Source organism: Colossoma macropomum, unplaced genomic scaffold (genome assembly GCF_904425465.1).
Source record: "Colossoma macropomum unplaced genomic scaffold, Colossoma_macropomum, whole genome shotgun sequence".
Lineage (NCBI taxonomy): Eukaryota > Metazoa > Chordata > Actinopteri > Characiformes > Serrasalmidae > Colossoma > Colossoma macropomum.
Window position 1 is genome coordinate 5872602 of NW_023494785.1, and position 26092 is coordinate 5898693.

The following is a 26092-nucleotide window of genomic DNA, read 5'->3' on the forward strand; positions in this document are numbered from 1 at the left end:
GGGTACTCTGGCCTTTAGGAAATGAAAGGCAAATTGTAGAGAAAACTCAAATCCACAGATGTTGTCACAGAAGACATTTCTCACCCTGCCACTCATAGACATTACCTACAGACTTGTATACATACTAGCACACATTTACACGCATATTAGCAACCACCTGGGATTCCATAGCAATGGCTAAGCAGCAGCTTGGCAGCTACTTGGGATACCACAGCAGTGGCCAAGCAACACCTTAGCAACTACCTGAGATACCATAGCAATGGCCTAGCAAGACCTTAGCAACTATCTGGTTCTTATAGTAATGGCCTACCAACACCTTAGCGCCCACCTAGGATTCCATGGCAACAACCTAGCAACACCTTAGCAACCACTGGGGAGAACGTAGCAACGGATTAGCAGCATCTTAGCAATCACTTGGGATACTATAGCAATGGCCTAGCAACACCTTAACAACTACCTGCGATAACACAGCAATGGCCTACCAACACCTTAGCTACTACCCGGGATACCATAGCAACGGCCTAGCAGCAATTAGCAACTACCTGAGGTAACATAGCAACACCTTAGCAACCACCTGAGATAACATAGCAACAGCCAAGCAACACCTTAGCAAGCACCTGAGATAACATAGCAATGGCCAAGCAACACCTTAGCTACTACCCGGGATACCATAACAACGGCCTAGCAGCAATTAGCAACCACCTGAGAACATAGCAATGCCCTAGCAACACCTTAGCAACCACCTGAGATAACATAGCAACAGCCAAGCAACACCTTAGCAAGCACCTGAGATAACATAGCAATGGCCAAGCAACACCTTAGCTACTACCCGGGATACCATAACAACGGCCTAGCAGCAATTAGCAACCACCTGAGAACATAGCAATGCCCTAGCAACACCTTAGCAACCACCTGAGATAACATAGCAACAGCCAAGCAACACCTTAGCAACCACCTGAGATAACATAGCAATGGCCAAGCAACACCTTAGCTACTACCTGGGATACCATAGCAACAGCCAAGCAACACCTTAGATAGTTGTACCTGAGATAATATAGCAGTGGCCTAGCAACACCTTAACAACCACCTGAGATAACATAGCAATGGCCAAGCAATACTTTAGCAACCACCAAGATAACATGGCAACAGCCAAGCAACACCTTAGCAACTACCTGAGATAACATGGCAATGGGCAAGCACCACCTTAGCAACTACCTGGGATACCATAGCAACAGCCAAGCAACACCTTAGCAACCACTAGGGAGAACATGACAATGCCCTAGCAACACCTTAGCAACCACCAGGGGTGACATAGCAATGATTTGCAACACCATAGCAACTGCTTGAGATACCAAAGCAACAGCCTAACATTTTAGCAACAACCTGGGTTGCCATAGCAACAGCCTAGCAACAACTTAGCAACCACTTGGATTTCGAGGCTGTGGCTTTGTCAAACCAGCGTAGAGTTCACAAACTTCACCTTTCCAGTTTGTCCATAAATGGAGTGCACCGGACTAAAATAACCATAAGAGCTCAGTTTCACATGGCTTAAAGCGAAATTCCACCAAATTTTCAAAATAAAATAATTTATTAAGATGACGGGGCCATTCAGAGAATTTTCGAGAAACTTTTCGCCTAAAATATATTTTTTAACAAACGCTAATGGTGAATTGCTACATGCAGGTCATTGTAAGGCTGCTTCCTATCACCACCACTGCAAGGTGTCAGCAGGCCTTCTCTACAATGACCCATTTCAGAGCAACCCACTCCAAATGACTTTGTTTACATCTCAGCCTTTGAATTATGCAGCATATTTGAAAAATCTGTTTAATTCCTCTGTAAGTTTGAACTGGCCTGGCTCATCCCTAGAAATAGTCAGCTGCAGTCCTAGCGGCTCTCACTGGAAAGCGTCAAAGCCCCGAAAGCTGCACCGAAACTTCAGAGCCGATTTATGGAAACATAAAGGAAGCGATTGCGCTGCCAGGCCTTGGAGGCCGTTGCTGTCTGTTAGATGACGTTATTTCCGCGGACAGTAGGACTGTGCTGTCTTAGCGCGGCTCCTAGCCCTCTGCCCTCGGCTCTGGGTAATCTGCTTTGTAAGGCGTTGTTGGGTCTGCAGCAGAAAGCGATATGGTGTCAGCAGAGGCAATTGTTTATGGAATGAGATTATTCAGAGAATGAATCAGGGCAGTGCATTCCTGCCAAATCTCGCCCCAAGCTAGGCTTCCCTTCTTGTGGTTGATGTTGGAGTCATCAGATTTTCCTTTTTGGGTGATGCTTATGTAATTACTGACTGAGGTTATGTCATTTGCGGTCATGGGGCCGTTTCTGCCGACGCTGCGTTGATGTGTTTCAGGGTTGTCCAGGAGGCTGTGCTGTGGTGGATGGGTTCTCAGCTTCAGACGGTCCTGCCACATGTACACAGGGCTTCTGGGTTCTGTTGCACGCTAAGCTGGCCACTAGGATTGTGTAATCGCCTTGTTGCAGTTGTTTAAGCTGATTGCAGTTATTTTTCACAATCATTTGTTTACATCAAACCGATTGTGAACTGGGTGCATTTTCATTAGTTGGGTTGAGGCAAAAACATGTACATAAAAGCATTTATTGAGACCTGTAATGGATCTTAAAATAATGAAAATTCTAACTTCTGACTGGTGCTGTAACACCTTCAGAAGGTGACGGTGAGTAATATTTGTTTATTTGATGATTGTTAACACCCTTAGAGGGCAGCAGTGAGTAATGTTTGTTTGATGTTTGTCAGTAACACCTTTAGAGGGCGCTGGTGAGTAATGTTTGTTTTTTTGGTGTTCGTTAACACCTTTAGAGGGCGGCAGTGAGCGACGTTTGTTTATCTGATGTTTGTAAAGACCTTTAGTGGGCAGCAGTGAGTAACATTTGTTTATTTGACGTTTGTTAATGACGCCTTTAGAGGGTGGCGGTGAGTGACATTTGTTTATTTGATGATTGTAAAGACCTTTAGGGGGCAGCAGTGAGTGACGTTTGTTTATCTGATGTTTGTAAAGACCTTTAGTGGGCGGCGGTGAGTAACATTTGTTTTTTCAATGTTTGTCAACACCTTTAGAGGGCAGCAGTGAGTAATATTTATTTGGTGTTCGTTAACACCTTTAGAGGGCGTCGGTGACTGACGTTTGTTTATTTGATGTTTGTTAATAACACCTTTAGAGGGCGGCGGTGAGCGACGTTTGTTTATTTGATGATTGTAAAGACCTTTAGAGGGCGGCGGTGAGTAACGTTTGTTTATTTGATGTTTGTTAATGACGCCTTTAGAGGGCGGCGGTGAGTGACGTTTGTTTATTTGATGTTTGTTAATGACGCCTTTAGAGGGCGGCGGTGAGTGACGTTTGTTTATTTGATGTTTGTTAATGACGCCTTTAGAGGGCGGCGGTGAGTGACGTTTGTTTATTTGATGTTTGTTAATGACGCCTTTAGAGGGCGGCGGTGAGTGACGTTTGTGTATTTGGTGTTTAACACCTTTAGAGGGCAGCATTGAGTAACGTTTGTTTATTTGGCATTACAGAAAAATAGAACCTTTATTTTTCTGGGGTTACAAATGCAGTAAAGTGAATAAATGTACGATTAAAGCACCACATATTAGTTTGAAATAATGGTTCAATCTAAACATCTGTCCAGTGATTTTTTAATTTTATTTTGTAAGCAATTATCTGCTGATATGATTCGATTGATGTCATTCATCCCTAACAAATGAGAGAACACTCCTTCAGAGTCTGTTGAAGAGGTATATGTGTCTGAGAGAGACATGAGAAACATGAACACTGTACCCCCTATGATCTAGTTGAATGGCTGTGGGTCTGTCTGGGTGTGTGTGGGTGGGGGGGGGGGGTTGTGTACAGACGGTAGGGCAGCCGCCAGTGAGATGGATGCTGTTCTGCTAAAGGTTGTCCGTGGCAGTGAGGCTCAGTGAGCTGTGAAATGGAAAAGGTCACGGAGCTCAGGATGGGCTTTACCTCCCAGAGCTTCAGCACACAGCGCCGGACCATCCGCCAGATCATGTTCCTCTAATTGCATTTGCACCCCTAATCTGCTAAACTATTGGCAGATTGCTCATTTAGCTTTCAGACGAAATGTCAGCCATGCCGCTCTGTGTGCGCGCATGTGTTGCAATTGCCTATTAGCCCTTGTTCAGAAAGCAGGGCCGGTTGTGCCAGCTACGGTTATATGCAAAAGTTTGGTCAAATTACGTGTTTTGTTTGAGTGAAAATAAGTTAACACCCCCAGTACAGAGAGCAAACTTAAATGTCATTATCCCGCGAATTTTAGTGCACTATTTGTATTAATTTGTATAACGAATCACAAAAAATTAAAGCAAATTATAAATATGATGCTGTAACTTTTTCACAGGCCACAATTGGTTAAAATTAGCAAGTAAAGCAGTAGAAGTAATGGGGGGTTGTCACCTGAAATATTTGTGAGTGACAGACTTCTAATTCATTAGCAGTAGAGCTCCAGTTCAAAATTAAAGAAGCAAAATTTCAAGACACCAAACATGGCTGGTTGCCTGTGTTTGAGGTAAAGGGGGGGGGCTTGTTTTTACTTAACCATTCTTTTTAACAGGTATAAGTATTGACAAAACTAATGGCAACTCAATAGTAATGACTGCTAAATGCATATATATATATATATATATATACACACACACACATATGTCGGAAGAACACCTAGTATCTCCATTTTTCAGTTTTTAACATAATTTGAAAATGCCTTTTGCTCTTTACACTGTGAATAAATTTCATGGTGAATGGACCAAAAGAAACGGCCCAAAATGATGTGCAAAAAATTCTGGTTCCATTGACTTACATTAAAAGTAAAGTAGGTTTTTTCCTTCTCCTGTAAAGTTGCTTTTTTGGAGATACAAGGTTTTGTTCCGACCGTAGTGATATATAAATAATACATTATCCTGTGCCTGTTGTATCTTATTAGGTGAGCACTGGATGCTGATACTACTTTGTGAGCACCAGATACTGTTTGTACCAAATAGTATATGGTGCTCACGTGATGGTATGTGGTGTTCACTTGATGATATCTGGTGCTCAGCTAATAGATGTTTAACTTTTAAAAATGTGCCTCTCTGCCATTAAGAAACACTGGATAATTAAAATATGCCTCATCAACCCTGGTGCCATTCTTTTAGATCAGATTGGACTTCCCTATCAAAATGTGCCAATAGAGGTGTTAAAATAAATAAATTAATAAATAAATAAATTTGTCATCGGCATGTTAAAAATCAGTGTTCATGTTTGGTTACAGTGTACAGGTTAGTTCGTTTTTACTAGGTAAGAGAATTCACTGATTGATTCAACCCAGTTCAGTAAAATATAGGACTAAAAGTAAAGTGAAGGACTTGAGTCCAGTTTCCCAGCCAGTCTTGAGATTTAGTCCAACCCTAGGCTTAATCTTGGTTAGAGAAACCGTCTCTTAAAGATATTGCAGGAAAACTAGTGCTGAGACCGCAGAATCAGTGCTGGCCAGGCCGGGAAAGAAGAGATGATGTTTGCTTTACTGATAGTGCTTACGCTTCACATGTGTATGCAAGGTAATTAGCAGAAGACTCAAGCCTTTTTAAGGCCTGCTGAGCTGGGCTACAAGGGTCAGTCCAGGGCTCCGGAGCATCGCTGCTGGACAGTCGCCTGCTGCTCTGTCAGTGATGGAGGAGGAGGAGGCAGGTGCTGGCATTGCTCCTTTAGTCCTCAGCAGCTCAGGGCACTCCTCCAGGCTTTCACTTCAGCTTTCAGCACAGGCCTAGAGCATCTGGAAAGGTGCCCAAACTGCCATTTTGCCATTTTTGCACATAAGATTATCAGAACAGGCTTTTCCTCATTTCTAACCGTGTCCTCTGGGAAACAGACAGGAGCCAAGTTTTGGCCAAACTTCTTAATTTAGAGAAGAAAGGTCATTTAGGGTTTTTTTGGTCATTTAGGGTTTTTTTTGGTCATTTAGGGTTTTGTCTTGCTTGGAACTGGACAGCTCTTCCAGCTCTGACTGAACCTTTAGGTTAATGAACACGCAAACAGGAACGTGGAGCAGCATCCTCTTTGTTTTGCCCCCATCTTCTGCTACAGTTAGTTAGGGGTAGTAGTCTGTTTACAGTATTTAAATTGGGGGAGGAACTGAATAAAAAATCCATCAAAAAATTGTCAGGATATAAGGAGGCAATTTTGAGAGTTGAGAACTTCTGTTAGAGAAACGTCTGTATAGCTTTTTTTTACACTTTCTTTTCAAGTTGACCCTTTTTTACGTCTGGGGTAGGGTGTCCCGATCAGCTTCATATCACTGAAGAATCAGTGGTGAGTGATAATAAATAATTGCCCCCCCTTTGAGGGCATATGATGCCCTAAATGTAACTAAAGCCCAGCAGTGAGGAGCTGAACTTTACCCTCCTCTGCTGTCACTGAAGACTGGCGGGGTCGCCTACAGAGCAGCGCTGGTAGCTGTTAATGAAATAATGCTCTCTTTTATTTGAGGGTCCCATTTCGTAGGGAAGATTTCAACCACTACCCCTTGTAACTCAGTTCCAAGGGGCAAGATGACACTTGAAAATAAGGGGTAGGGGTAAAAATAAGAAACGGGACTGGGCCTTTCACTTTTCCAGATTGGCAAATTTGTCATTTAATTACTATTATGAGCGTTTAAAAGAACAGCTCAGGTCCACTCATTTTTTGCACATTCAGGCTTCAATTTGCTGCTGTTACTGTTTTGAAAAATGTGGGTTTGTCCTTTTTATAGATGAGCGTTATACGGTGCTTAACTGCACAAGCAAGTCTATTACAGATTACTTAACAATTCCACACAGTTTGAGTTTGTAGTTTTAACATGATACTAATAGGTGGCTTCTGTTACTTGTTAACTACATTGGCCTCATAGCTGTTGTGCAAAACTAAAGAAGCTTCCGACACGTCTTGGCTGATAGACTGTCATATATATATATATATATATATATATATATATATATATATATATATATATACATACACACACACACACACACACACACACACACACACACACACACACACACACATTAGGAACAGATCAACAATAAATAAATAAATAAATAAATAAATATATAAATAAACACACACACACACACACACACACATATATATATATATATGTGTGTGTGTGTGTGTGTGTGTGTGTGTGTGTGTTTATTTATATATTTATTTGTTTGTTTGTTTATTGTTGATCTCTTCCTAATGTGTGTGTGTGTGTGTGTGTGTGTGTGTGTGTGTGTGTGTGTTTATTTATATATTTATTTGTTTGTTTGTTTATTGTTGATCTCTTCCTAATGATGCCCAGTTGCTATTGGCCTTTAGAAATGCACTGAAGCAGGCTGCGTTACTGTAGATATAATAAAAGTGGTTTCAGTTGTATTTTGTCATCAGAACCCTGACTGGGTGTGGCTGAGGGTCCATCCTGCTTTGTGTGTTGTGGTACAGAGCCGTCTCGGCCTCAGAGGATTTGCCATGTGGGTGATAATTGCTCGACGCGCTCTGTGTTAAAAGGTATTTGCAGATTGTAGCATTTGGGAGCCGAGCCAGCGCTCCTCTAAGTCATCAGGGACCGAGAGGCGGCTACTGAGGCTGCTGATGGAAGATGTTTTTAGTTCAAGACCCTGTTCTTCTCAGGCCTTTCGCTGTATGCAGTGTGTGCAGCGGCAGTATGTGTGTGTGCGCTGGTATAGTTCTGTTTGGGGTTCTGTGAATTCAGTTGATCACACCCTTCTGCACCGATATATATGCTGGGTTTTGTTAGTTTTCTTGCTTTTGTAAAAATGGACACCGTTTTGGTATAAAATGTAAGAGCGAAGTGGTAGACCTCTTAAAGTGCATGAAAGAAAACCAAAGTCATGCTCAGTTAGGGCTTAGTGTTGCCCAAAATCTTTTAAAGTGATACCAATACTGACACCTTGACTTTGATGCTGATTCCTGAGTGTTTTTTCCCCCAGTAGTTTCTTTTAACTGCAGAAAATATTGAGTTAAGTAACGTATTTCTTTAAAATGAGATTACATTTGATTTTTAAAAACAGAAAAAATTATTACTTAAAAACGTCCACATCGAAAAGCAAAAATCTGTTTTTGCAAAAAGAAAACTGCCTGACATCTATAATTTTTTGTAAAGAGTGAACTTATTGGCTCACAGATGCAGAAGAGGGTCTTCTTAGGCCCTCAAACGTGGTGCTGAATGACCTAAACTGTCTCAATACTCTTGTAGTATTTGACTAGTTTGTCAGTAGCTTAGAATGATTGAATTTTGATACCCAGCCCTGCCTTTGATATAACATGGAGCACAGCTCCGCTAAGGAATAGTTCATTGATGGCAGTGTGTTTCAAGTGAGGACTCGAGGACTCTTCAGACATGAAGGTAATAATTAAGCATGAAATCAAAAGCCCACAAGCTTTTTTTGTGAAATAAATCTTAAACCCGCCCTCTAAATATTACAAATACTGATCACTCCAACATGAAAGTCCATCCTAATTTTAAAAATCTACCTCAGACCTATGAGAAAGTGTAGTGTTTAGATTTTTTTTAATTTAATTATGTCCAACAGTTGCCGAAACCAATACATTTAAGAGGGTAAATGTGTTTAAAGGGCTCATATCCTACATTTGTCTTGTGTTTTTTTCCCCCCAAGGTCCACTTACAACATTTGTGCGGTTCTGTGTACCAAGAACAGTTGTAGTAATTCATTTTACATGACCATTTTCCAGCTTCTGACTGATATATGGAAATATGGTCTGTTCTGACTGGCTGTCGTATATTGTATCATTGGAAAATGCAGTCCAGACTGAAACACTCCTTATAACTTCAGCTTGAGTGGGCGGAGCAAAGCTGCTGTAGGCTGAATATGTAAATATGTTGACATCACAAACACAGTGAATTCAAAAAGAGCTGTTTTTGCAGCTCGGTTTGCGTGTATAGCCTGGCTAGTGAATGGTACTTTTTCAAAGCTTAATGTTTACATACTACGTTAAACACTTGTGTTTAAAGAAAATTAGGAGAAGTAACTTTTCCATGATTAACTAATATTGTACCAGCTCTGTGAGATTGTCTGCGGTGTACTATCGGCTGATTGTGCCCCTAGCAATTGGCAATTGATAGTAGTATCAAGGAGGCGCGTGGTGGTGGGATACTGAGAGCCACGTTAAAAAAATAAATAAATAAAGAACTAGTTGCTGTGTGGCACCACTTTCCCGCACAACCAGCACCCTGTGAGGATGTTTCCGTAAATAAAGAGCTATGAATACTGACTGATAATGAAGTTAATGTGGTAACAGCACAGAGAAGCCTGATTACACCACGTTTACAGTCTGTTAATCACTTCTTGTCAAAAATAATAACATCGGTAAAGCTTTTGAAGTCAGCCACTACCTTTAGGCCCGAAACATACTTCACGCTTCGTGCGCCGCCGACGGGGTTTTGCGAGTAGTTGCATTGAAAAATGTGTCGCAACAGAAACACAAGCTGCAATCTTATCGTTACAGCAAGGGGCACTACGACAGCCAAGCCTGACCAAGCGTGCTCGCACCGCCTGCATGCTTCTCAACTGCCATAGCAGACGAGCTGATGAGTGTCACGCAAAGTTGGCTTGAATAAACATAAAAATATCATGCATTATCACATTTGCATTTCAAAAGAAGAGGTAAAGCAGCTCACTCTCCTCTACTGCCCACGTTTAGCTGTTGAGGCTGTTGGAATAACAGTAGATCCCTCTCTGATTTGCCCTCTATCGCCCCCTTCAGTACTGAGTGTTTTAACCGCCATAGCAACGTAAGAACACACGCTGAGTTTGTACAGAAGGACTGAGAGTTTGCAGTGCGTTGAACGAGCGGTGTCATTTGCGTCTTTGCGTGAAGTATGTTTCGGGCCTTATCGTAGCTTAATATTAGTATTAGGATATTAAAAACACTGCCTTTTTTAAATAACGTTGATCTAACCTCATCATAATTGTTTAAGCCCTCATGTTTCATGGGAAAAGGCATTCCATGTGTTGAAGGCTGCAGGTTTTTATCAGTCTAACTGTTACAGAATGTTCTGAAGCTCGACAGCATATTTAGACTGATGTGAACATGGAGTACGTGTGAAAAGGAAACCGAGACTGAGACAAGTTTGATTACATAAGTCCGTCTTAAAGCTGTGGACGGCGCGTTTTCTGACATTTGGATCGTCCAGCTTTATCAGCAATCACGATAGATTGATCTGTTGGCAGTATACGAGAGTCATTCGGCTCAGGCCTTTACTGCGGATCGGATTCTTGAAAGCTATGTTTTATTAACTCTGTAACTCTGTTTATTTTGTGAATTTGGCTTGTAGCAGTTGCTTGAACATAAACAAGCTTCAGGCAGTGAGATGAGCTGCTTTGTAAGTCAGTAAAGTAACTCGTTCGTGTGTGTTTGTGTGTTTTACAGTATTGTGCGTATTGTAAGCGCCTTGGAGCATCCATTAAGTGCTGTGAGGAGGGCTGTAGCCGCTCCTATCATTACCCCTGCGCTGCTGCCGCCGGCACCTTCCAGGACATCAGGAGATACAGCCTGCTCTGCCCAGACCACGTGCAGCTCGCCCTCACACGATGTGAGTCACTCACTCAGCTTTCTCTCTCTCACACAAGCCTATCCTGTAATAATGATCACTGATTAGATGAGCATATTCATTGTTTTTTTTATATTTTGAGTGCATTCCTTTCATCAGTACGAATTATATTCTTAAATGTGCTTATTAATTACAATTAGTCCCTTAAACTCTAAAAACCCATCAGCAGATTCACAGTTTAACTCCTCACTCTCATAAATGCATAACCTCCTATTAGTTTTAGCAGTTACTAATTTTCTGTTAGTTACTATATAATAAGACTTTAGATTGGAGCTGAAAGTAAAGTATGTATCTGTATGTAGCTAGCTGTTATGAGATGGTGGTTCACGGACAAGAGGAGATTTAGGCCCAGTCCCATTTCACCCTTCGCCCCTACTCCTTAGCCCTACCTCTTCGTTTTGCATAGGGGTAGGGCGAAGTGTTAGGATGAAGGCTACATGGAGCTCCAAGCAGAGGTTTTTCAGAGACTCACTCCAAACAGAGTGTTATCAGGGAAAAAAAAAGAAAAACAGGCAAGAAACACACAAATGTGGGAATTTTATCCATTAAAAAAAATTTGGATAACCATTTTATTATCTTAGTTTATGTCATTTAAAAGTATTATGGTCATTTTATTCATAACAAGCTTAAAAATCGCTAATACTGTGCTTTCCCGTTCCACCTTAAATGGCGCAGCAGCCTCAGGCATCAGAACTGCTGCACCATTTAAGGTGGAACGGGAAAATTCGAAAAAGGTGCTAATGAATAACTGACTTCAGCTTCATAACACTGAAGAATTAGGGGTGGGTGGTGATAAATAATTGCCCCCCTCTTTGAAGGCATATGATGCCCTAAATGTAACTAAAGCCCAGCAGTGAGGAGCTGAACTTTACCCTCCTCTGCTATCACTGCAGACTGGCAGGGTCGCCTACAGAGCAGCGCTGGTAGCTGTTAATGAAGTAATGCTCTTCTTTATTTGAGGGTCCCATTTCATAGGGGACGATATCAGCCACTTCCACTTATAACACAGTTCCAAGGGGCAAGATGACACTCAAAAACGAGGGGTAGGGCTAAAAATAAGAAATGGGACTGGGCCTTAGAGACCACCATTGTGAAGAACATCTTTCCACTGAATTAAAAGCTCCATACAATACTGTGCAAAAAAATGGTATCTTTTCCAGTCAGAGCAGTCATTAAGTTTAAGTTCCTTGTTTTTCGAGAGAGATTTCTGAGGATTCTGATATTTCTAATTACATATAAGATAATCCACTTGCATAAGGAAGAGGGATGTTCCTGTCCATCCTTCCACTGTCAGACGACAGCTCAGTGCTATGGGTCTGCAACGGTTGTGTAGCTGTCAGGAAGCTGTTACTGAGAAAAGGATATAGTTAAAAAAAAAAAAAAAGAACATCATTTACAGATCGATCAAAGAAGCTGCTGGAGTTCTCATAACAAAGGACTGATTACCCCAAAGTCCAGACCTCAACATCACTGAACGTGTTTGGATTATTTGGATCGTGAGAAGCAGAAAATGCTTAACCAACTTCTAAGACTGAACTTTGGAGGTGTGGAAAGATATATGCCTCCAGATTTCTTTGAGGAACTGAATCAGAGTCTACTGAAAAGAACGACACAGATACGACAAAGACAAAGATAGACTCGACACAAGAACTGAAAAAATCTGATACTGTGTTTAGTTGTTGCTTCTTTGTAGTTTTCTTTTACATGTGTTTTCTGCTTTTTTCCTGACGTTGCAAAATGATTGACTTGTAAAATGAAAAAGAAATAAATGTGAAATGAAAGGGTGGTCTCTGACTTTTGCACTGTACTGTATGTAAGGAAAACGTAGTTTTTTTTTCTCCATGTATACAGGCAGCATTTAGAAATGTAAAGCTGATTAGCTGTTTTGTCGTTTGACCCACAGCGAACATTGTATTCTTAAGAATGTGTTAATAAATGAATGCGTGTTGGCCGTGTGTATGGGAAGTTAATGTGTCCTCTCTGTTTTCTTTCCCTCCAAGCTAAAGATGAAGTGAACTGTTTGGTGTGCGACAGCCCGGGGGACCTGCAGGACCAGCTCTTCTGTACTTCCTGCGGTCAGCACTACCACGGGACCTGTCTGGATATCGTAGTCACTCCATTAAAGAGGGCAGGCTGGCAGTGTCCCGAGTGCAAAGTCTGCCTCACATGCAAGTAAGTGTGTCCACTCTTTCTGTGATCTCATGCCCTGTACTAAGGCTGTTCACGTTACTTGGTCGAGTTGGCAGAAAAACTGGTACCAAGTTTTTCCACCTGGATTAATTTTACAGAGAAATTTTTGTTAAAGTCATGTAAAAAAAAATAAAAAAGAAAGAAAAAACAACAGACAAGGGTTTGTTTTAACAAATATTTTTTCACAAATCACACAAATCAGCACCCCAAATGTTAAGAAGAGCCATTTTGTCTTTTCAGCAAAAATCAAACCACATTGGGAGCCACAATATGTCTCAGTATGTGCTGATGTTCTAGTATAGGCTTAAAAATATAATATAAACGAAATGCAGACTTACTTTGCTCTGCTTTAAGCTTTAGCTCAGCTATAGCCGCTTTTCTCACATCTCCGACAGGAAACTTTTCCGGAAAAATAGAGTAGTTTCTTGTGAAATGTCTCTCAACATTCGACTTCTTGCGAAGCTTCTCTTTCGCCAGCTTCTTGTTCAAAGTCACAAAAATGAGGTCAGTTTCTCGTTCGAATTTTCCCATTCGACCTTAAATGGTGCTGCAGTTAAGTTCTGGCACCTCAGGCACCATTTAAGGTGGAATGGGAAAATTCGAATGAGAAGTTGACTTTGTTTTTGCAGCTTTTTAGTGTTTGACAGTTTAAACGTTTCAGGAAACCAGCTGGAGTGATTATAAATGTAAAAAAAAAGTCCATTAGTCTCCAAATTATCAATGTCCGTCTTAAATCTTTCTCTTTGCCTTTTCGTTAGCTACTAGCCAGGCGATATTGTAGTCTGCATTGCTATGGTGACTAGCAGTGGGCGCCCCAAACTTCAGAGTTAATTAACTCCAGTGTTTAAGACCATTTATTGTTAAACTGTGTTGAACGACCAGCAGAGCTTTATTTTACTGTAAAGGAGGATCATTTTATTTTATTTTTTCCCTAAGAATCTAATTCTGCTGTGGAGCCACAACAGGACAGTGAAAGAGCTGCATGTTACTGACTCCTGCTCTAGGCGTAGCCTAAACATTCTGCACTTATGGAATAAGATATGATCTACACGCCATTAAGTATCAGTATACCATCCGTCCGCTTTTAAACAGTTTACTGATACAGTTCAGTGCATCTTTTAAAAAAAAAAAAAGAATCTGAGCAGTAAGGCTTGTAATGCGAACGTCACCTTAAACTCTTCCTTTTGATAATCCATATTCTGAAATTTGTTATATATCACTCTGTCATTTATCTGAACATGTTCATTTGTTTGAAAGTCTTCCAGTGGCACTTTACCCAGTGTAGAGTGCCATTTGCTATTGGCCAGGCAGGCGTGGACGCTTATCTTTAAAGGGCTAATCTCAGGATGTGAACAGCTGGTGGGACTGAATGATGCAGGATGAGCAGATAAGGAGGGTTTTTGTGCTGTTTATCAGCCCAACCCCCTTCACTCAGATATATTGAGAAGTGAGATCTGGTTGCTCTTAAATCACTTGCTTGTGAGTGTGTGTATATATCTGCGTGTGCATTTTAACTCTGAGTAGAGAGATTAGAAATAAACCTGAGACGGTTCTTGACAAAAGCAGAAAGTGTTTCTGACAATCTGCTTATCTGATTATCACCTTAATCTCATTTTTATTGTATCCAATGGATTATTATTCAGTAACAACATGGACCACAGCACAAATGGGCTGATGTATAGAAGTGTGGACCCATCAGTGGATACTGGTCATTTAAGGCGTGAACAGAAGTAAAGCTGCACCAAATGTACATTTTTAGGGCTGATCGTGATTTCTGCGCACCGATATTGTGGAAGTTAATGCGTTCATTATTATCACAGATGTTTTTAACCCTAGGAAGGTTGCCTTACACTGTTTTTATGATTCTACAACTTTAGCGCTCTTGTTCAAATACAATTTTTAAAAGGAAAGTTCCTTTGATGGCTCTTTTGGTAGAAGGTATTTCCAGCTGCTGAGAACTATGAATAAATCAATGAGCAGCAAACCAACAAAAGCAACAGTAAAGTGGACAAATCCACTTTCCCTCGATAGCCTCCGCTGTAACAGGAATCCAGTTGAACCATTGACTGTATATATGATATATTCACTCATTAGTTGGTACATGTAGCCAATGTTGGTCCCACTGGATGTCAGAAAATGGGGAAACTGCATTCAATCTGTGGAAATCATGCAATTTTCTCTCTGCGATCACATGATGAAAATAATGTTATTGAATTATTATAAATGCATAATATATTGTGATGAAAACCGTCCACTCTGTATCTGTAATACAATGCACAACCATTTTTAAATGTCTAAAATCTTTCTCTCGGGTCAAATTTGAGCAAAAGACAAATGTGAGTAATGTGAGTGAACCACACGGATATTAATCACCATTGATCATTGGAATCATATGACAGCTCTACAGCCAAATCAGCACTTCTTCATTAGCTCTTTATTTTGTTTGTCTTTTTGCATACTGTGTGGGCAAAATGATCACGTTAAAAACCTGAGTGACAGTATTTTCTATTAGCCAACGTTGCAACATTATTTGCTATTTAATAAGTCAAACTGTTGATTTAAAATTCGTGAATGAACCATTCAAAAGCCTTTTTAAAAAACAAACAGTGATGCATTAAAATGAAATGATTTAAGTTTCCATTATATTATAGTTGGACTTTGCTGTTCTTTGTTTTCATCGTGTCCGTTCACCGTCCACAGGTGGCATTAGTGTGGCAGACTTTCCTTTCTGCTTCTCTTGTTTTGCTATATTCTGCGTGTCGAGTGGGATGTGATGTTTTCAGGTGGCATCAGATCTGTAGTGGGGAAGTTCATGTGTGTCTCCTCTTGATACACAACTTGAACAGATCCCTTATAGAAACCGTGATATAGTTCCAATGGGCTGACGTTTCACTGTTTATCTGCTGCGGCTCTGACTGTCTGAATGTCTGCGCTGACCAGAGCAGGAGAGTGAAAGAGTGAAAGAGTTTCTTGTTTTCATCACCATTAAAATAATTAGTAAACTTTTTCATTTTCCACCTTGTTCTCCCTTTTTCTGGGTGGTTTTTTTATTTATTTATTTATTTTTTTTTTTTGTTTTGAGCAACATTTTTGGCCTGTTTTGTCTTTCAGCCAAAATACGAAAGAGCCATTATTAACCATGTTTGTATGAAATGTTTTAGCAGGCGGAATTTCATCAATTTTATCAATTGAGTGATAAAAATAATAAATTGAGCGATTATTGATTGCATCAGATTCCAGTTTTGCACCCCAGACTGATCCTTCTTTAGGGGAAACATGCGGTTAGCCGACTTGCCTTGATCACTCTCACAGCTAAGGATTCTTTTTTCCCCTTTTTTTTCCTGCGGTTTTCAGAAATCTCCCGTGTGTGTGCGCCGCGAGAGCTCATTGTTCTCGGTCCTAAATGCTCGCTGTACAGTTCTGCTGTCTCAATGAAAGGAAGAGTCCAAATTGATTTCTATTTTAGTCTTAACTATCCCTCTCCACTCGGCGAGGCTGGCTGAGGAGGAGGGGTGCTGAAACGCCGCGTCGGTGGGGGGAGGTAGGTAGAGGCCTGGCCGCGGAAGCAGAGTTGCTGAGGGGAAAATGGTTTTAATAGCTCTCCACAGCTGTAAATATCACATGACGTTCTCATTTAGTGTGGATTTGCATCGGATTGAGAAATACATGCCCGGGATTTGATGAATGTCCAGGCTCCCTCGCTCTACCCTGAAACATCACCCCCCCTCCTCCTCCACCTCCTATAACTCCTGGCCCTATAAATCTCACTTTTGCGAAGCCCCTGGTTAGATTTATCACCCAAACAGGTTTGGAGTAGGAACCGCAGCTGCCAAAGTGCCATTTCTCATGTGTCGAGTTTAATGGTGCGTTTGTTTGGCTTCTCCAAACACTGGAATATCAGCTGCCGTTTGGCTGAACAGTGCCATCGGCGCGTAATGAAGCCGTCATGTGGAGCCTGCAGATGGCGGTCCCTGGGTAGTGCACGGCAGCTAATTCAATTAGACAAACAGCAAAATGCTGCTGTGTGTCATTATTACAGTAGATAATTGATTGGGATGAATTCAGTGCGGATTGCGCCTCTCAGCTTGATGCTTTTCTTTGCTTTGTGTATATGTGTGTGTGTGTGTGTGTGTGTTTCGTCTCACTCTGCTGTTTTAAAGCACTCAGAGGTGTGTGACTAACTCGATCATGTTTTGTTGTCGCTTTGTTTCAGAAACCCTGGGGAAGACAGCAAGATGCTGGTGTGCGACATGTGTGACAAAGGCTATCACACGTTCTGCCTGCAGCCCGTAATGGAATCCATCCCCACCGGTGGCTGGAGGTGTAAGGTAACGAGCCAATCTAAAGCATACACCACACAGCGCGGGTGAAAACCTCTGACCACACAGGGAGTCCGGTCAGTTTCGATTCTTAAGGAAATGGTCCAGTGGATCACATTTCATTTTGATCGTTCAGTTTTTGTGGTATGGATCTGAAATCTTTTCAACTGAAGATTCACTTAAACACAGTAAATGTGACTGGGTGTTAAGCAGTGGTGGAATTAGGCCTGTCACGGTTATTACATAACCACCTAATTGCAGTTATTCAGGATGTCACGTTTATTTCCCACAGTTGTTCGCTTTCGCAAACATTAGCAGAACGTAAAGTTTAAAAAGCAGAAAGCCTTTTTACGACTTCTCACCGGTGCAGTAGTGAGTAGTTTGTGTCGGTCAGTTCAGAGCTACTAACCATTGACTGTGAGGAGGGTGATCGGTGAGTTTTGCCACTTTATGCTTATGCGTGAATAGCTGCAGACAGTGAACATGTGGAGATAATTGTTAATTGCAGTTATTCGTGAGGAGATTGTCATGATCATGGAATATACTAGAATAGTAAACCAAGCTTTTTCTCAGCAAATTTGCTTACTTTAATAAAAAAGTGTCATTTTTTTCAGTTTCGGTTGTGAAAAATGAGCACATCAGGGACATGGAACGTTTAAGTTCGGGGTGCTGAAATTTTAAGCAACTTATGTGATGTGCAGTGAATGTCATGTTAAGTGCTATGCTAAAATACAGCTTTTTCCATGTAACCAAATAATTTGGGTAATTTACATCAAAATGATATAATTAATACAATTGATGTAATGCAGAGCATCTGCGAAGCATCTGCGAAGCCGCCCTGTTACAATGCGTACTTAGGAGAGAGGTGTAGTGATGGGCCACCACAAAACAGTTGAAACCAGAAGATATATGGCTTAATGTATTGAGTAGGTCAGTAGTTGAGATGGTGCATTGTACAGAAATTTGCTGACTCAGATTTTTCTTTACAGTGGTGGTGATAGGAACCAGGAGCCACATCTAAAAATATAGACATTTTATTTACTATCCAAAACCACCAGTGAACCTACACAAGTTTTTATATTTAATGTTGACGGTAAAGTAGTGATAAATCTGTTCTCTTTGGGGACTGTTTTGCCTCATAATGTCCTGCGTGAATACCGTGGGTGTATTTATAAAAAAAAAAAAATAAATAAATAAAATTTTGGGCCAAAACCTTCCCAAAACTATTATAAAACAATGTCCCAGGCATCAAGACGTTTATTCATAACCATTTAATGTGAGGCAGCTTTTAGAGGCATCCTTCAGATGTCTGGTTCCTATGACCACCACTATGAACAATTTTGACTCACTAAGATTCTCTAGAATTAAGCATTTCACATCAAACTCTGCATGGCTTTGTTTACATTTAACCAATGCATTGTTTACATTTAAAGCAATACATAATATTAACATATGAATTGCACCCAAAAACAAGCATACGTGCGCCAGTTCTGTGCTGAAAATACAACATTTTTATTTTTATTTTACGTTCAGCATTTCTGGAATAGTAAACACGTTTCTTACCCCTCTTCCTGCATCTCTGGAGCGCATACTGTATTAGCAAAGCAACGCGCAACTATATTCTTCTTTGTTTTATATTATTTTTCTTCTCTTTTATTCTTATTTTTCTGCCGGATTTTTGCCACTTAACTCGTCCTGCAGTTTTCGAGATAAACACCGTTCCAACTCCAGATTGCACAGTCTGATTGTGAGATTCAGGCTTGTATACAGCTGTTTGATCTGATGCATAGTTATCGTACGATCTTTGTTAAATTCCGAATTTTTTCCCTGTAGGAATGAATGGGGTGATAAATTGTATGACCATCTACTGTACGTCTGCTCGACCAAAAGACACCGTTTCACATACACTATCTCAGGGCAGGCCCCGAGCGCGAATTCAATTTTATTCTGTCCCGCACTCTATTTTGTCTCCATCCCTCATTTCTCCCATACAGTCCCATTCATTTTTGCCACCACACAAACTCTATTACTTCATTGCCCAACAGCCACCAAACTACATGTACTCACTAAGGGTAGGACCTCAAACTCTACTGCACAGCCATACCGACCTGTACTCCTCTTTGTGGCGGTTTTTCATCCCTCGTTCCTCTCGTAGACTCCCATTCATTTTCACTCACAAACAAGACATTGTTGATTCCTTTGACTGACAGCCACCAAAATGCATGGACTCACTCAAGCCAGGCCCCCAAGATCTAATCCTAAGCCATGCATGTTTGTAGTTAAATATTATAATCGTTTCTTATTTTAGTAGATGCTAGCTGCCTATAATTGATGCAGTTGAATCACTGCCTTCAGATTCATCAACTTCAAATCGCCACTTTTTTGCACCCCTACCATGCACTCCGTTCGTGGCTCAGTCGTTCTTGTAAGGGTCGGGGAGCAGAATTGTGCAGGGCGACTCTTTCCTCACGTATGAGGAATGTGAGGAAACAGGGCTGAAAAAGCGCTAAGCGCTCGCACTCATTGGGTGAAGCGCTGTCGACCCGGATTGTGCAGCCTGGCTAGCGATGCCTTATCCTCTTCTCACCTCCCCACCCCTCCCGTCCCTTCCATACATCCTCCCCTCTCCCTCCATCCTCTTCTCCGCCGTCCCCTCGGCATCACCAGGCTGTTTTTAGCCGGTGGTGGAAAAAAGCTTTTGTGCTTTTAGTTCCTTTTTTTGTTGCAGCTCTCTGGCAGAGCAAGGGAGTCAGAGAGAGAGAAAAGAGGAGAGTGAGAGAAAGAGTGGGGTATAAAGGGATGGAAATGCAGTGAGTGAGGGAGAGGGATAAAGAGCGAGGGATGGAGAGATGGAGTGAGTGCTGTAGAGAGAGCGTAGCCGCTGTTTGTTGTCTGACCGTGCTGTGGGCTGTGTGGGGACCCTCTCTTTGCTTTCATCTCAGCAGTAAGGCTGTGCAGTGGCTGCATTGTGCTGTTTGGACCACATTCAGCAGCTCAGCCTCAGCCTCTGTACTACCTCATCCACAATAAACCCCACTGTGCTTCCATCACGGTGCACACTTCCATGATTTGCAGAGTCATTAGTCTAAATTAGGGCTGTTGTTGGTGATTTATTTAGTATTCATTTACTCTGTTGACTATTTTATTAATGCACTGATTTATCTAAACAATTTATTTTCGTAACAGAAGGAGATACAGGACCACTGGAAGTTCATATGTACTTTAATTTTTCTAAAAACTGCAGTCCCAGCAGTTCATGAAAATAATAACCCCAGTTGCTAAATCGATAAAGCAGTGTTTATCTTCCACACACTGAACGTCTTCCCACGCGAAACATGAATTTGGGCTAAAGTGAATCTGAAGTCACATTAAAGTTGTTAAATACAAAAAGACAGTTTAGTACAGGCCAGTCTTATAAACTAATAACAATAATAGGCTAACTTAACATGCAAGCTTTTGCCATTTCATTAACAAGTAGCATTTCTGATGTATTAACCTCTCATTCTCCAGGGTATATTTTGGTTTGTCCATCTGAATTTACACAACCAAATCACAAGGCAAATTATTCAGTAACTGCATGAAATAAATGTACATTTTTATTTTATTGATTTATTTATTTTTTTGTAAAAGCTCCTCTCAAATTAACAGAACGTGTTTTATGATCACACAGATCACTATATGCTTACAATTTACTGCTGAAAGCCAGAAATCTTAGACGCTCTTTGTATTATTTTATAAAAATAATTTTTACAGAGCAGATCACTGAAGAGACGCCATCTGTTTATAGTTTATAGCCCAGATTTGTGGAAAAATGGGTCGACTTTCAGTAGAAAAAAAAAATCATGAGTTCAGCTTCTTTTATTATAAGGGATTAAAATTACATCACCCATCTATTTGACTGGAAAGAAGACAGTTACAGCTCTCATATGACCCCCACCTTTTGAATGTAGCTTATGAAATATGAATGTTATGAAGAATATGACGAAGTGCGTTTTGGAACCATCGGTGGTCTCAAGCAGTTGAAAAGGTTAACCCTGTAACAAGAACTACCAAACCATACCAGGAACAATGTTTCTATACAAAAACGAGCATGTTTGTCTTGTTTAAGCTCTTCTTTGTGATGTTACCACATTATCTGATGTGCCCAAGGGAGTCATTGAAGAAAGGTACAGTAGAGAGCACGGCTGCTCAGCCTATTAGAGTTAGGAGCCAGAAATGAACCGAATACCATTTGCCAAACTAAATGGGCTGTAAGACGCTTTACAGACTGGCTGGAACAAAACAACATTAATATTGATCCAGCAAAAACTGACAAAACTGAGCTAAACTTGATATTGCGGCAGTTTTATAGCTCAGTCTGTACTTCAAAAGGCGAGGCTTACAGCAGACTGAGCAGCGAGTGAGCGGAGCTCGTTACTCTGACGTAGCAACAAGCTGCTCGTTAAGGAACTATAATTTGGTGGAAGGAACTGCGAACATTAAAACATATTGATCCCCACGTTCACAGCCCAATTGATTAATTTCTTACTTAGACTTAGTATAGTGTTTGTATCAACAGACACCACATTATTCTTAATGAGCCACTTTGCCGACTACTTATTGCAGCACAGTCCTGACCAACCTCAGAATGTTTGTGTGCATTGGTTGATCTATACAATCCATTTCCCACTTCATTTACTTTTTTTTTTTTCCCTTCAAATATAAAAAAGAATCATATTGTAAATAGCTTTGGTCAAGAATAACGCAGGCCAGTCTTGAACCAAACAATAATAAGAGTTTACTGATATATTTTAAGACATTACGTATATATCGGTGCCAGTATGTAGCAGTTTAGCCTAATCCCAGCACAGTATTTTGTCAATATCGTTCAGCCTTAATATACAGCGTGCCTTGTGAGAGTATGGAGCTCAGCTTTAAGAGTATGGCACATGCTGGTGTTTCTCCAAGAATCCTGACCCTTCTGACTCCACATCGGCAGACGCTCCCTTCCCTTTTCCCTTCTGCGCAGTGAGGAGGCGTTGATTAATAATCTCGTTGCCCTCATTAAGAAGAACAGATCAAAGCTTCTCTGCATGAGTTTGTGTGCTGTAATAGAGTGGAAAAGGAAGTCTGGCAGCAGCGGCCGAGCTGTCAGTTCTGAGGTTTTGCAGTCTGGCACAGGGACAGAGAAGTGCAGGAAATGGAGCAATGTGAGATGAGGAGGTAGGGGTGGGCAGTGTCGCCATATGTTATCATTGTGATGTTACGTCACTCTGCACTTTTCTGAGAATATCATGGGCACATTTCGTTATAAGAGGTTTACAGTAGCCTCTTGAGGCATAGCTGGCTGAGATTTTGCCCTGTTTTTGGGGGATGGGAGATCCTGATGACTCCAAGCGAATAGACGTTACATGTAGACTCATATACACACTACCATATACATTCCCTTGCAAAAAATGGGCCAAGTGCAAAATACGAATGATTTTTAAAAATGATTTGGTTAGAATCCGGATTTTGACCATATAGAGCAGTGATGACCACATCTGGTTCTGGAGATCTACCTTCCTGCAGTCTGGTTCCAACTTCAATCTGCCACACCTGCACCAGCTAATTAATTCGTTCATCAATCCTTGATTGGCTGGATCAGATGCATTGGTGTTGGGTGAGTTGGGGTGCAGCAAGCTAGATACAGGATAGTGAAACTCCAGAGGGAGGGTTGGTGACCACTGCTAAAGGGAATGTTAGATCTCACATTAAACACAAAATAGCTTGACAGTGCTCATATATATATATATATATATGTGTATGAATGTGTGTGTGTGTGTGTGTGTGTGTGTGTGTGTATGTATGTATATAGAGGCCACTTCATAAAGTACATCTCTTTCTATCTGCACTCTTTTTCCATTATATCAGCTCTATCAGCTATATTTTCCATTATATCACCACTTACCAATTACAGACTGTAGTCCATCTGTTTCTCTGCATACTTTGGTAGCCCCCTTTCACCCTGTCTTCAGTGTTTAGCACCCCCACAGAGCAGGTGTTATTTAGGTGGTAGATCATTCTCAGCACTGCAGTGACACTGACGTGGTGGTGGTGTGTTAGTGTGTGTTGTGCTGGTACGAGTGGACCAGACACAGCAGTGCTGCTGGAGTTTTTAAACACTGTGTCCACTCACTGTCCACTCTATTAGACACTCCTACCTTGTCAGTCCACCTTGTAGATGTAAAGTCAGAGACGATAGCTCATCTGCTGCTGCACAGTTTGTGTTGGTCATCCTCTAGTCCTTCATCAGTGGTCACAGGACGCTGCCCACAGGACGCTGTTGGCTGGATATTTTGGTTGGTGAACTATTCTCAGTCCAGCAGCGACACTGAGGTGTTTAAAAACTTACTGAAGTGTTTAGAGACACACACACACATATTAGCAACCACCTGATGTACCTTACCAACAACTTTGCAATGCCTTAGCAACTGCCTAACAACATAAACACAACACCCTGATAACAAACTGGAGTACCATAAAAACATATCACCACAGCAACTACATGGAATTACAATATAAACCTAATTATCAAAAACAGGTGCACCTGCTTTGACTTTTGAAGTGTTATTAGCTGTTTTTTTCAAGCCAACTTAGTTTGTTTAAGAACTTGCCCTTTCTAGTTGATAGCATTATTAATATTGTAATAGGGTATTTACACTAAGTATAATAACAAGCACCACAGGCAGCTTTAATTTCTGGCAGGATTGATAAGTTATTTCCACCTGCCAAGGTGAATCTGTCTGCCACTGAAGTACATGAAGTCTGAAGTATCATTTACAAACCAGACCAAGCACTGAAGCTGGCAATATCAGCGATATCAGTAACATCAGCACTGGAGGACGCCTTCAGCAGACCACACTGGTCAGTGCTCACTGGAGAACTATGAATAAACCAACAACCCACGATGTAACAAAAGCAAGAGCAAAAGGTGAACATCCAGCTGCCTTCCTAACAAGACTTAACTAATAGTATGAGAGTGAGGGGCTACAACCACAGAGGAGCTGGAACATACAGCCTTGTGGGGCTCACTGGACATTGATGATGAAAATTGGAAACTACATTCATACTACACTGTGTTCCCCCTGCATCCACACAGTGTTGTGTTCAGATTCAAGTTCAATTATTGAAGATTATGAATACTTTCTAGTGAAGCTTGTTTTGTTATTTTTAAATGGGGGAAAAAATGGGGGAAAAAAATCTTTCTTTAGGGTTAGATTTGAGCAATTAAGACAAATGCAATTATGATTATTCATATGCACAGACTGATGCAGTTAATCTTGACTCACTTATTTTAATTGCTTGACCGCCCTACTTATATTATTTTATGCTAAAGATTGACATATTTTGCCTTTGAGCCACATTGTAGTTCAGATTCACCTCCTGGGCCTCTGCTGTTGGGACATTGTTAAACGGTAAACAGTATGTGACTCATATTGGGTTCCCTAGTCGCTCAACTATCTAAGATTTCACTGCATCATCAGGAGACCTTGGGTTTGAATTCTGGTGAGTCTGCGACAAAAGAGTTGATATCTGTGATATTTTGACAGTATCGAACGCAGGTCATCACTGTTGGTCGATATTACTGCCCAACTAATATTAGTCTGGCCTCAGTAATGGCGTTGCTTTGTGCAGCTGGTGCTTTGTTTCAACATACACTATATGGCCAAAAGTTTGTGGACGCCTGCTTATCCAATGTTTCTTCCAAAACCAAGAGTATTAAAAAGGAGTTTGTCCCCCTTCACTGCAGTAATGGCCTCTACTATTCTGGGAAAGGTTTATACTAGAAGTTGGGACATTGCTGTGAGGATTTGATTGCATTCTGTCACAAGGACATTAGTGAGGTCAGGTACTGATGCTGGATGATCAGTTCTGGACACTCCAACTCATCCCACAGGTATTGATTGGATGGAGCTCCATCACTCCAGTTCCACTGCGCCGCAGTCCAATGCTGGGGGACTTTATACCCCTCTAGCCCACGTTTGGCATTGGGCATGTTGACCTTGGGCTCAACTGCTACAGAGCAACCTGTTCTGTTGTCGGCGCTTTTCCGCGGAGATTATATACATTATATCCCTGTAGAGGACGTCTTAACTTATTTTTTGCATATGACTGTAATGTGTGTTGCGAAAATGTCTTGTAAACTGATCCGTATCACCCACCCATAGGAAAAGTATGTCAGGCTGGATGGTGGTTCTGGGCCGTGCCAGCCTGGTCTGATTGCAGACTCTGATTAGCAGCTGTCAGGCTGCTTTTCCTGTAATGAATCCCCTCCCTGTTGGTGCACGCAGCGCTGTGGTCGGAGAAGACGTGAAAACACCCAGCGCTGCCAGAGCTAATTGAGTTATCTGGGTTTTTAGCAGCACGCACAGACCCCTCAGCTCCGCCTGAGAGGATTAGGAGAGGAGGGGAAATAGGATCCTGAAGACCAGGCAGTGGCTTCTCTGGATGCTCTCTCCTCTCTCCTGCTGCCTGTCCGGCTTCCCTCCTCCTTCTCTCTCTCCCTTCCTCCTCCTCTCTCTGTTCGGCTGTCTCTCACTTTCTCTCCAGCTCTCTGTGAGTCTGTCTTGTATCTATAACATCATCATAGTCGTGTGCTCTTGCTCTTTTTCTATCTTTCTGTCTCTATCTTGCGCCGTGTCTCTCTGACGCTCTCTCTCATATCTCTCATCTTTCTCTCCTTTCACCTTTTTCCTCTCTCTCTCTCTCTCTCGTGTTCTGTATTTCTGTTTCTCATTCTGCTTGTGTCTCTCTCTCTGTCTCCCTCTCTGCCCCACCCCATACACTCTCTTTCTCCCGCTTGCTCGCTTTCTCTCTCTCTCTGTCTCTCTCGCTTGCTTGCTCTTTCTCTTGCTTGCTTTCTCTCGCTTGCTTGCTTGCTCTCTCTCTCTCTTGCTTGCTCTTTCGCTCTCTCTCTTTCTCTCGCTTGCTTTCTC

The 26092-nt window shown here is 41.4% G+C and overlaps 1 protein-coding gene across 3 annotated transcripts in view; it reads left to right on the forward strand.

Annotated features, from left to right (window-relative positions):
* The window catches only part of kmt2ca (lysine (K)-specific methyltransferase 2Ca), a 249803-nt gene that overhangs the window by 112002 nt on the left and 111709 nt on the right, over positions 1-26092 (forward strand). For all 3 annotated transcript variants that reach the window (XM_036581780.1, XM_036581798.1, XM_036581789.1), the window contains exons 8-10: positions 10446-10608; positions 12627-12798; positions 17030-17144. In XM_036581780.1, coding sequence (XP_036437673.1) covers positions 10446-10608; positions 12627-12798; positions 17030-17144 — 450 coding nt within the window. The remainder of the gene's footprint in view (positions 1-10445; positions 10609-12626; positions 12799-17029; positions 17145-26092) is intronic.